This window comes from Mycteria americana, chromosome Z, assembly GCF_035582795.1.
Source record: "Mycteria americana isolate JAX WOST 10 ecotype Jacksonville Zoo and Gardens chromosome Z, USCA_MyAme_1.0, whole genome shotgun sequence".
NCBI lineage: Eukaryota > Metazoa > Chordata > Aves > Ciconiiformes > Ciconiidae > Mycteria > Mycteria americana.
This window is the reverse complement of record NC_134396.1, coordinates 48,063,195-48,076,429: the sequence shown is the minus strand read 5'-3', so window position 1 is coordinate 48,076,429 and position 13,235 is coordinate 48,063,195. Positions and strand designations below refer to the sequence as shown.

The 13,235-nt window shown below is 37.9% G+C and overlaps 1 protein-coding gene across 5 annotated transcripts in view; it reads right to left on the bottom strand.

The window, feature by feature from the left end:
• Positions 1 to 13,235, bottom strand: part of GAK (cyclin G associated kinase) — a 78,981-nt gene that overhangs the window by 35,112 nt on the left and 30,634 nt on the right. For all 5 annotated transcript variants that reach the window (XM_075488459.1, XM_075488461.1, XM_075488462.1 and 2 more), the window contains 4 exons: positions 12,356 to 12,479; positions 4,562 to 4,611; positions 4,316 to 4,464; positions 2,791 to 2,913 (listed from right to left, as the gene is read on the bottom strand). In XM_075488459.1, the coding sequence (XP_075344574.1) occupies positions 2,791 to 2,913; positions 4,316 to 4,464; positions 4,562 to 4,611; positions 12,356 to 12,479 (446 nt within the window). The remainder of the gene's footprint in view (positions 1 to 2,790; positions 2,914 to 4,315; positions 4,465 to 4,561; positions 4,612 to 12,355; positions 12,480 to 13,235) is intronic.

Below are 13,235 nucleotides of genomic sequence, written 5' to 3'. Positions count from 1 at the left end.
CTTCTCAAGTTTTTTTGCTAGCAACATGGAACAGATTTTTTGTGGTCACTTGGCACATGAGTGTGGAAGTGGGGAAGAAGTAAATGTTTTTCCTCAACTTGTTTTAACAGGCATTTCCTTCAAAGCCAGGTTTCTATTCTAACCATTACTTAGATCAATGAAAAGAAGGTCTGCCAGCACCATAAGTGCCAGATCTTTAAAGAGCAGTTCAGTAGATCAATACTATTACTGCTGGTGTAACTAGCAAGCCCAATGATTTCCAGAAGTCACTGAACTAGTCTATGATTCTACAGGCTGGAGCCTGCCTTTCAGTTAAATTTCACACAGATGTAACAAAAATATAGTCCCTACCCTGAGATGCCTACCCTTAGGACAAAACATTAATGAATACGAGGGAAGAATGAAACAACACTGATCAGCATGACAGCAGTGACCTGTGTACACTTGCATTACAAAGCCACTTCCAGATTAAAGCACCACACCAAGGGGAGAAAAATCATTGTACAAAGAGGTCAGCAAGCAAGTCACAGCAAACCCTTTGCAACTGCGGCATGAAGTCAGAGGACAACTTTACAAGACTTGAAAGACCACTTCACAACCAGAATTCAAATACAGCACTCAAAATAAAGAATATGTTATTTATTAGTAAAGAAATCTGATGACAGAACCTTGCACTTCAGGAAGAAGCTTGGTAAGTTGCAGAGTGGGAGCAAAAGAAACACTCCCATACAGAGATGAGACAGTAAGAATTTCAATTTTCCCTTGTACATTTTTACAAGGATGATGGAACTTGGCTAGAAAAATAAACAGTCCTCGGGCATAAGCAATCATTAAGGCAGCAACAAAAAACAATGATTGGAAAAAGCTAGATTTTGAGTGTAAGTTTTGTTCCAAAGCCTCAAAAAGCTAGATACAGGAGTTTTGTGTGTAAACTATTTTGAAATGAAATAACCTTCATAAAACAAATTAAACATAACTTTTCCTAGTGTGTGTATAATTATTTTAACTTGATTCATTTAAACACAGGTCAAATACAGCTAACTGAAGGACCACTTAAGCACACTTAGAGCTACAGCATATCCAGTTGCAAGTCTCTTTGCTATTAAGTTCTACCAAGATGATCTTGTACTCACACATTCTTAAAGCTGTGCAAGTTTTCAAGGATGACCATCACTGCATGGCCTCAAATAATTACACAGAGCAAAGTGTTACTGCAGATGTCCAGGAGTTAGTCCAGCCTCTGGCATATGTGCTACGGTCTTACGATATCAACAGAACATGATACCAGTTAAAAACAGATCCCAGTCATTGACAGTCCAGAAAGACTTAACTGTAGCTGAAGCAAGGAGCTGCCATTTAAACCTTGTTTTCAACTGCTTGTTCTCACCTGGATCATTCAAATTACAACGTAAAAATTTAGTAATTCACTGCATTATTGCAAACCTCTACAGTAAAGATCAGAAGACCAGGAAGCCCTACCTGGTTCTGAATCCCAGCCGCCTAGAGGCAGTTTCACCTTTACAAGAAGCAACTCAAGTTTTGTTATCCAAGAAAGTGTATTAGACTAAAACATTCTATCTCTACCAGACAAAGCATTCTTTTCAACCTAGATTTCCTAGCTTTTAAATCTACAAAAATTTCCAGCTAGATGAATCCAAGACACATATTGCAGCTACCATTCTTTTCTAATAGTTCTGGTGTATGCTCTTCACATCACATCTGACATGCAGCCATATATATACAAGCTTCCCTCACACCTGAGGAAAAGGAATGAGTTAGGTACCTTAAAGGAAACACTTTAAGGGAAAGATGTTACAAAAAAGGTACTAATTCATCACATCTGCTTCTTACCTACTTGACCAGCAATCATGTGATACTGAGATACTGTAAGTATCACTTTAACATAGATTTAGATTCCTAACTTCACAGCAGCACTGAAAATCCCATCGGTTTTCAGGAGCTGGCATTAACTGATCTTTTCCTTGCAAAACTCTGTTTAAGGAAGTACACTTCACCAGATTAGTAAATCCTTTTTAACACTCTGATAGTGATATTCCATATAGACTACTATACCATATCAAAGGACCGGTTACGAATGCTTTCCAGCATTTCCAGGAACTGTCATGATTCTCCTTTTACTGAGCAGGAAAATAAGAATGTCAAAATTTCACATGCAATTCTCTTAAACATAACAGTAAGCTCATGTTTTCAAATCTTGAGCATAGTAACTATTCTTTAAATTCATTTTCCCCCCCCATGTTTGACATAAGGTGGCTCTTTATTGAGAGTTTTATTGCTTTTTTGGGTTATATCAAGGTTAATGATACGTTAGAGAACAGTGGAACTTACACAGTAATCTGCTGCCAGCAAAAGCAAGTTCCACCAAAAGTCTCACAGTCAGTTTCTGCAATTCTGCAGATACAGATTACATTCTAAATGGACAGCAGTGGGAAATGCAGTGTACACCCAGCTGTCAGTCAGAAAACATGAACAAAAAATAGAGCAAACACTGGAACAGTAGAGCAGATCCTTTCTCCGAAAGGCCACTTTGCCTTAATCCCTCCTACATGCTGCCTTCCATGCTACATGCAAATAAGCATTACCCTACTAATTTGCCTAAGAAGAAAATTTATGCAAATAACTTTCCTAAAGACATAGCAGGATGGAATTGCCCTCAGGCCTCACAGTAAAAAAAGCCAGTCATAGTCACAAACTGAGTGGATACTAGCATCCTTATTCACCATTTAAAGCTAGATTGAGCAAAGCACTTCAGACAAACCCATTTCTTACAAGGCAGTGCACAATGCAAACATTTTTCTGGTCTTGTTTCAGCCATAAATGCATGTTCTTGCATATGCTATAAAGATTCTGAAGATTTGGTGCTCGTCTTGCTGGCCAGCCACATTCAGAAACCTGTAACGAGACAGACAGCAGAGGTGAGAAACAAGATTGGACAGTAACATACATTTGCATAGCATAAGCTGTGCATATAAGAGGCAATTTTACACTTTAATGCCACCTTCAGGTAGAAATTAAGCAAGATGCTCAAGAAAAGTAGTCTTACACAGTGTAAGCACCACTTTATAGGATGAAGTGCAATAAAACTCCAGTCCTGTCTATAGTCCACTGCACCAAATGCAGGAGGTTTCCTGCATGATTAAGCTTTGCCTTCCATGTTGAACAGCCTCTGCCTGAACCTCATACTGAACCAGATGCAGATAAAGAAGTTGATTGCCTCCACCCAAAGAGGCAGTAATTGTTTCTTCAGGTGTGACAATACTGTCTTGTCTACAAGTTTAGAACAAAACAAAAGGAAGTGACAAGCACTAGACAGAATACATTAAACATACCTCAGCCTTAAGTGAACTGGGATAACTGAAGTAATGCTAAGGATGGCTCTGCAGGATAAGGCCCAAAAGGGGTTTCCTGTAACAAATAATGCTTCTAGACTCTCCTCTGGGCAGTCAGTGTTGTGGGGAAGGGACATGATCACTACAGACTGCTTAGGTGAGATGTAATCTGGCCAGCACTAGACAGCTCACAACACAGTAACAGTCTCCACTGTTGAGCTACTTAGAGGACAGTTGAGGTGTATTTAGGAGCGGTCACTGAAGTCCAGCATCTCAGCACCTTACAAGCTGTCCTCACTACCTTGTTACTGAATTAGGCAAATATCTTCATTTTAGTATCAGAGCAATAGCCAGAAAGGCTAACAGAGGCTCAGCTAAGCTATACCAATATTTCAGACAGTAGCAACAAGCAGTCAGCTAGGGCTGAGCCATATGGGAGTCAAATGGTATATAGTGGGACAAGAATAAAGTCCAGTAAACAGGTTGTGCAAATCTGTCAAAGGAGTACTACCTTTGATAAAGTAAAACCTCTTTCAGTCTGAAAGAGTGAAATTTTAGTAAGATTTTTAATTATGTTAAGTATTCTCCCTTTAAATCTGAAACATGTAAGGCACCTATACATGTCTTCAAAGATATCATTAGCCCAGGAAACACAGACTTCAGTCAGTAGGATTAAAGATTAGTCTTCAATCAGTTAAGTTTGGGTCAAAAGCAAAGACAAGCAGAATATAGGTTACTCAAGTTTATTTTTTACTTTTGCAGGAATGTTTATTTTTTCCTTTTGCAGGAAAAAATCTGTATGCCTGTTACAACTTAAGGTTAAACCTTATGTTTACACTTATTCTTTTGTGATCTTTTTGATTATGCAGCTTACTTTAACATATTTCACAATAAAAAGCCAAAGGTATAATCAAGACATTGTGTTGAAAAACTTGTTAAGAGAAATACACAAAAATTATACATACCCTATTATGGAATCTTGAAGACCTGTATGTTCTTGGAGAGAGATTGTACACAGCATAGTGGCCAGGATGTTTAGAGTCCAGACATAACCTCACATCTTCTATGTTATTTTTGATGGCAGATTCTACACCTTCGGCTGGAAAGGACATCACTGAAGACAAAACAACACGCGCCAGGTGAAGTATTCACTTTTTTCATGTATTAAGAACAATCAGAAATTACTCTTAAGACAGACATAGCTATCATACCAGCAATTCTGGAAGTGATGTATGATATATCCAAGTCTCCTTTTGCATAACTGAAACAGAACACACTGGAGTTAGTACTGGGAAATAGAACCATTCAAGCCATAAGTCTAAAACCTAGGTCTCAGGCTACACCCATTACAAACATGAATAGTGCTTCATTTCTTCCATTTGAGACTTGTTACCTCACACTTCAAGGTTTTCAGAATAGAGTCTTCAGAATAGATGTCATTTTTGAACAGTTACTCACATCATTTGCAATAAAACCGTCTCTACAGATTTTGTACAGATGCCTTCAATGTTTAACTCATTCCTCTAGCGCCTGCTCTTACAGATTGTAGGTATCAGTTTGAAAGCCTAATGAGGATGCTCTAACATCTTCAATGGAGGACATTATAATGCTTAAAACAAAGACCATTTGTTGAAACATTACATTTTAAATTACATAACTCTGGCATGTTACTATCTGGCCCAGGTGGCCATGCTGCCCAATTTCTGCATTCCATATGAATAGAGAATACCTGAATCTCTTCCCTCATTTAAATCATTCCTCCAAAAATTCACTTCCAAAACTCCCACAGTGAGCAAGGCCTTAATTATTACTCATCTCTTTCTCCTATAGATGTGCACAGTTTTAGAGCAGCCTTTTTGAAAAATAATCTCGTAGTGATTTTTTTTTGTATTTAGGTCCATTCCCTTCATCTCTACCTAATCACCCATATTATCCCAATAATTAACTATTTTAAGACCACTATTATTTTTTTGTTTCTAGGGTATCTGCTATGTGGCAGGATGAAAAAGGTCAAGAAAAAGAGCCCCAGCACAGGACTTGAGTATAATCACATAGGTCTACACTCCTGATTCCAAAATAAGAACAAACACCACCTACAGAATTTGGTTTAGACATCCCTGACTTGAATAAGTCAGTAGTATATTATCTCCAGAATATCAAAATGTCATCACAACACTATGATGCATATTTAAGGAATGCAGAGGCACTATCAAAGCAATGCTTTTCTATCACTATAAAGTTTCAAGACACTGCTTGAAAGAGCAGACCTAGGATACTGCACTCAGATTTTGAAACATCAAGAGAGAACATTATGCTTTGATTCCCTACTGCTTGCTAGTAAACATGTAGGAGGCTGGAGGGATTGATTAAAAGATTATTGAATTTACAAGGATTAGGAGGAGGATTTTAGATAAGGCAAGAACAACTGTTCTGAAAGCAAGGACATTAAACAGTATTTATGCAGAATGGCATAATCAGTGTCCTAACAATGATAATGACCCACGGTCTCAAGAGAAACTGAAATCACCACAAGGACATTTGAGAGTCTCACTAGACAAAGCACTAAAAAACACAGCCTTGAAAAATCTTGCATAAGGAGGTAGACAAAATGACCAAATAAACATTATTTCAAAATTCTTTGCACCTTTGGAAGGACATAGCTTCATTAAGTAGCTCAAGTGGTAACACTGTTGCAACCAAACTAAGGCAGAAATTTACACTCCAACCTAATCATCCTTTCTTACTAAAGTTAGTGATGAGCACAGTCCTTTATATCATTGAAAAGTGTCAAATGTTTGTTGCTCACACCCACCAGCTTCAAGCACAAAAACATGCAGATCATTCTAATGATATCAACTTTTTTGATATCAAGATAAAGAACCACCTAATACAATAGTCTGAGACCAAAGAACCATTATCTCTTCAATGCTATAACACTGAGGTTAAGCAGCAACTTTAAACAGAAGCACAGAACTATTAAGAGCAAAAAACCAACAGTCCTAACAACCATTCCTTTGGGAACACTTTCAAATATTGACTTCTTACTAGCAACACCAGTCAATTTAGCTTTGCTTTTTACATTTGCCTAAATTAAAACACAACATTATTAGGAGCATGGATCTCACCACACACGCATTGCTGAAAAAGTGCAGCTTGGTCTGTCAACAACACAGCACAACCAACTCAAGCTTGCTAGATTGCAGGAAAAAAATCTGTATGCCTGTTACAACTGAAAAAGCTTCAGAATATTTGTGCTGTTTTAATTAAAATGTAGCTGCTAAACTGCAAAATCAACACAAGCCTCCTAAAGCATGTGACCTTGTCCTTGAATTACTATTCCTTGAACCTTATTCTGAAGATTTCAGAGATATTTCAGTAGTAAGACTTGAACACAAAGTACTCTGTTTTTAGTGGAGTGTTTCATGTCAGATTGCTTTAAAAGGCAGGAAGATGAAAAAAATCATATTCTTCACATTGGTAAGCATTCCTACACATTTGAAGATATAACCCTGTAACTAAACATCAGGAATAAGGTCTTTCCTTTCATGTTGTTAACAGCAGAACTTTCATTTACATAGTGATGTTGCTGGCAGGTGATAAGAGAAGAACAACATGCAAACAAATCAAAAGACTGCATGGAGAGTTTCTGGCTTGTGATCCATATGGGAAACTCAGTGTGCTTTTTAAAGATCTAATTAAGCTAAACAGGAAAATATGTTACGACACCAATATTTAGTTACTTTTCTGATGATACCAGGCTACTTCAAGGCTTTTTAGTGAGAAGTCTAGTGGGAAATGTAGCAAATAAGATATGAATTCTCATTTTGCAGAATAAATACCTAAACAAAAATCAGAAGTTTGTTAGATGCTAAAAACTTTTCACTGTGTTAATGGTTGGCATTGTGAATCTTGCCAGAGAACAGCTGCACTTAAAGATCATAACTAATATTAAACAAAAGATCATTCCACCAAATGAAGCTAAAAACAATTAAATTAAAATTAACAATTAAATTCACAAAACTAGTTCCCACACAGCACAAAATTCTACAACAGTGCATAGTTACCTTGTGTTACTAACAGTTGAAGATGGGAGAGAATAAAGAATGACAGACTACACAAAAGCACAGCTACGACATGACCACGCAAACCATTATCTTCAATTAAATAATGCTCTAACACTAAGCAATCTTCCTCCAGACATCTCTACACTCATAAGAGTAGAAATTTATCATTATATAAAACTTATCATTAGCTAAGCACCACCATTTTTGTAGTTTATTCTTCAAAAGCCAGGAAGAAATGCAGCACTGAAATTCACATCAATCTGTTCCCACTTGGTTTTGCTTCATAGAAATGAATTAATCATTCAACTACCTAGTGCAACACAGTTCCATGAAATAAAACATTAATGCAGCATCAAACCAGAAACAAAATTAGCTTAGAAGCAAAGAAAGCTAGCAATAAAAGGCAGCTAATTGTTCCCTAGATTACTAGATGAAAATCTGTTCAGTGGAAGAGACTGTTCTGAAAAATCAAAACAAGACTGATCATAAGTTTTGCATGCTGCTTTCAATACCAGTGAAGACTAGATACTTAAAACAGTTACATATGTTTTTTGGCAGGGCATCTGTAACCTGCGTGGATGCAGACCTCAATAAGCATAAAAGCTGATCAAGTAGTGTCACACAGTAGTGTCAGAAACAAGAGATGCATGAGCTGAATAGACATATGTTGAGGCCGCACAGCTGCAGACTGAGTTATCAGGTGCACATGGGTACATCTGCTGGAACAAAGTTCCCTTCTATGCAGACACCACCCTGCCATATCAGGCCCCTTCACAGAGCAGTGCATATCTGCTCTAAGTGCATATACACCCTAGACTTTCAGGTCAGTTTGTACCACTAGAGAGCTGAACCTCTGTCGCTCTGTGGTCTCTCTCATGTAGCTACAAACTGCTTCTGCCTGCCCTGAATCTGCAACAGAGATTGTGACAGCTGCAAGTGAGGTGGCCTGGGGGACAATCAAGATGGCCCTCATTCATCCTCTTCTTCCTAGTAGCCTGTGACATGTTTTAGTTTTCAGACTTTATCACTTACTAGGATAAACAAGAGACAAAAATTTGAATTAAGATAAAGGCAGCTATGGGAGAGAAAAAAAAATTAACTGTTTTGTAGCAACTGCAAAACACTAACTCTTCTACTGTAGTTTGGATTCAGTGAGAAAGAAGTCTGTCTGCAGATAAAGGAAATAACTCCACAATTCAGAAAAGCAATAAGTAGGAAGGAGAGAGCCTACCTAATGAGATGACAAACTCCAACATGAGGAGTGCTTAAGTGTGGTGAGGAAAATGCACGACAAGGAAGAGACATTTTAGTTTGTCCAGAATGTCTGCTTCTCATGTTGGCTGAAGAGTTTTGGAAAGGCAGTCAAGGATGCAACAGTAGAAGAGGTATTCTCACATCCCTGATGGTACCGGCTGTAGCCACAACACAAGTTTGTAAAGGCAGAGAATGACCATGATAAACAGATATGTCCTATAGTAGATGCAAACAAAGAATTAACACTTCAGCTTGGTTAAAGCATAAATAGTTTAAGAATGCACAAACCCAGCCGTGGAACTCTCAGCAGCACAGTGAATGTTAAATGCTAAAGAACCTAAGACTACCTTAGGTCCTGCATAACATTAAGTATTGCTCACGTTAATTCATGTTTTGCCATTTCAATGAACTGTTAAACACAGTTAATATTCAAAATACACGACAGGCTTATCAAGGAATGAAAATTGCAGCACTAAGGGCCACTAAAGAATATTGGCAAATTACAAGTAGAAAGAGTTTCTCTTTCAGTATTGGTTAATTATCTGGAAAGTAAGTATTGAAGTAACTGGTTCTCACTAGCATAATTACATACTTGGTGCATTCCCTCCTTTTCTTTCACTCTCCAACCCAATGACCAAATTCACTTAGGTAACACAAGAAAACAAAAAGACAGCTGTATGAAGACAGAGGGTCCTCCATGAAACCAAGATTGTGTTTGTCAGATTTTTGTTTAACCTCTACACTGTCTCACACACTCTATCAACAGAGGTGATATGCATGAGTCACCTAAATATAAACCCTTATTCAATCCGCCTAGGCCAAAACATCTGTGAGGGACTGATATCCTCATGATGAAGCTTGGGGCTTAACATACAGTGTCTGATCATCCTCTGTCAATCTATCACAGCCCAAGGAAGTGCTGTATCCCCCATTAGCTGGAAAAGGCCTGTGGCTTATTGATCTAATTTCAGTATTACAACACTCCCACCCCTTAAGAGCTACAAACCAAAACCAGGTGAAACAATTACATTCACAAGCTACACAATTCCAGTAAATATCCATATATGACTTTCTGTAATTAATATGAACATGATGTAAAAGTAAGGAGCTTTGCTTTGACTAATATTTAGTAAGTTCCACAAGACATGCACTAAAATGTCTCCACCAGCACATTCCTGACAAGGACTTAAACACTACCACAAAGTAAATAGTCATGCCACATAAGGTTTGAAGCAGTTTAGAGGATTCAACAGTTCCTTATGTCTCACACAAATTTAAGGCATAAATGATCATGCCATGGGGTTCTGTGCAGGACTCAAGAGCCTCAAGTTTCATCTCAATCATACTTTACCATTTTTGTCAAAAAAGGGATTCTAACTCAAGTGCCAAGTATATAGTTCAGCCACAGAACACTAACTAGCAATTCAGAAGTAGCATAGTAACTCTAAGAGATGCAAGACTTTTTGGGCAGTCACCATAATCTAAACAAACAATTGTAGAGAAGAGCATGTGAACTGAACAACATCCTTCAGACAGCAAGTACTCACTGTCCTACACTTCAGAAGCTGCCAGATGAGCTCTGCAGATGCTGTTGGATGTACAGTTACTGTTTTATTCCTTGCACACTACACTTATTATGGAACCAAAGGAAATCACACAAAGCAAAAAGCCACACACACCTGTTAGGTGAAAGAAATAAAAATAAGGTGCAGGCACAGCATAAGCCATGCCATATTAAAAAGTCAATTTTAGACAGTCCTAATCCACCACTAAAAAAGGGGAATGTGCCACAAGATGAAATTCAAAAACTTAATTAAGCTTCCAGTGGCCTTTAAGGAAGAAACCACTTGCAAGAGCAGGAAGAGAAAACTTCTTCAAACATAACTGACTGATGGAGGCACAAGAATTCAGAAGGTCATGCGGAGACAAGAGCACAAGAAAGTAAAGTGCAGGATTACTTCAGAAGCATTTAGTGTACAATCAAAATATAGTATCAGAGTAAGATCTAATACAGGAACACAGACATGGGAAAGTAGGGCTTATAACTCCGTCAAAGGTGGAGAAGAATGTTATCTGTCAAAGGAAGAAAAGCAATTTCTCCACTGCAAGACTTAAATCTAAGCAAAACCGGCAGAATTTAAGACAATAAATTAAGTACCTTCAAGTTTATAAATAGTAGAGCTGTCAAAGGCAAGGAACCTACAGAATATTTCCATGTTTCACCACACAGTAAATTTCATTCAACAAGATACCACAAAAGAAACAGGAGTAGGACTGAAGAGGAGGGGAAAGGAAGATCAGTTCCACAGAAGGTAGCAGGTACAAGGAGATAAAGAAGAGGTCTGCAAGACAACACATGCCAAAGTAATAAAATGGAGAGCAGTTACTTAAAAGCTGTAGCTTATCGTGTTACTTCATACATGGAATTCCTACAGTTCTGCTAAGCTGCTAACAAGTCACTGCTTTTCATCATGGAACAGTTCATTCCTCTTGTACACCTCCCTGTCTTCTCTTGAGTCAGTGTGGTTTCCCCAGGGTGAAAAGTTTGATGCTACTGTGCTAACTGCTTCTGTAGAAAGCTTAAGAACAAACCAAAGCTGCATAGCTTTTGCGACCTTTAAAAAAAGAGAGGACCTGGCCTAAGCCACACATAGGAAGTTTAAACAGACCAACTGTAAGAGCAAACAGCTAAAAATGCACTTGAAGTGGCTACAGAGGTGCAAGATCTACAAATCTAACTTATCTGATCATTACAAACATTTTAGAGCAGCACTATACACAAATTACCCTCCGTGAAAGAAAAACATGTTGCAAGTGATACGAATTCACAAGCCATAGCACAGTAGCCCAATTAAAGGGCCACAAACCCTACAGTGAAGGACAAGGTTCAGTATTCCTTAGGAGGCTCTAGTTCAGTCATGGTATTCAATAGTGACTTACCTGCTCTTCCTAGAATTGAGAAAAAACTTTTACACTACATAAAATTTTATTATGTTAAAAATGTAGGAATCATACAGATTCATTAATATTGATACTACAGAGGTACCAGAAACATTTGGAATGGGATTGAAAATCTGATTAGAAGAAAAAAAAAATCACACACTAGGTATCTGAGAACACATACATCAAAACAGGAGAGTATTCTTCCACATAATGCAGGGCAAAGGAGACAAACAGTGCAAATGCCCTCACTTTGCCTTGAGGGCACAGGATTCCACCTGAAAACTAAACTGGACAGAAGAGCTCATATACTATTTCCCTGCAGTTTTTCTTCTCACCTCCATTGCCTTTATTTGTACCTTTCACCACTCCATCTTTTCTTCTTCCTCTCTTACTCATGGAGGCCCTATCTACTAATTCAATTCATTCATTCCGAACCATGATAGTCCTATTCCGTAACTCCCTGCCCTGCTCCAGCCCCCACCTGTTCATCTCTCCCAAGTTTTCAATATCTAAAATACAGCAGGGGAAGTAGTACTTATGGACAGGCTTTTGCCCCCAGTGTTCTCCTTTCTAGTATATCATTGCTAAAGTAACTTTTGTATTAATATCTCAGGGCTAACTACCAGCTATTAGAGCTCATACTTGGAAAAGTATGCTGAATTTGATCATTTCTGGAGTAAGCTCCTGACCCTTCATTTAGAACTCTTACCAGCATAATTTTAAATTTTTTTTTTTTTTACTCACTTGGCCACAGACTGGATAACTTTAGAAGATGTATCCTTAATATTAGTGAAAAACCGCTCTGTTCCACCCCTCAGAATATCAAAGAACCCTCCATAAGTCTGGTCACATTCCGCAACGGTCAGGCCTAGAGTAGTCGAATAAAAATAATTGTACTTTAAGTCATATCCTGGAATGGGCTCCATACTAAAGCAAGTTGCCTACAAAGCTGGAAGTGAATGCACATACAGGCTACGCCTTGCTGTAAGGCTCACAGTTCTAAAGTTCTCCTTAACTATGACCTATGCAAAAGATAGTACTGCCTGCGGTCAGGAGGTACTAGCAAACTGCTTAACACATTGTTTAATTGACTGTTTGCATTTAAGAGAAAACAAGGTAAAAAATTTCTGAAAGTAAAGCATTTATTTTATATTGCCAGTGCAGCAAAATACTGTCTTTTTTAGTATCAGTCTCTTAAAGTGAAGCTTATCATTTGCAAATCTACTTAAGCACCCCCAGTAGAGACATTTTAATGCAGGGCTTCAAAAGCAGCTGGCATAATTAAGTTATTTTTTAAGCACAACACCCCATGTAGCACAGCATCCCAACAAAACATCCCTATTAATACGATTGTATACAACAGACAGTACTCATTCTTGCATCCAGCCTTTTGATTATAATCCTATTAGGAAGCTGGCTTCTTCCACAGAAATTGATATACAGATAACATTACTGCAATAAATATTACCCAATTTTAAAAGTTTCCCTGGAACATTAATACCCTTTGTCTCACTGGCAATTCAGCATAAGTAATATCAAGCAAGAAATATCAAGCTGGAAGGAAAATTGAATACAGTATGAAATAGTCCCTTGATAGTCCCTACATTAATTGAAGTGTTCCATA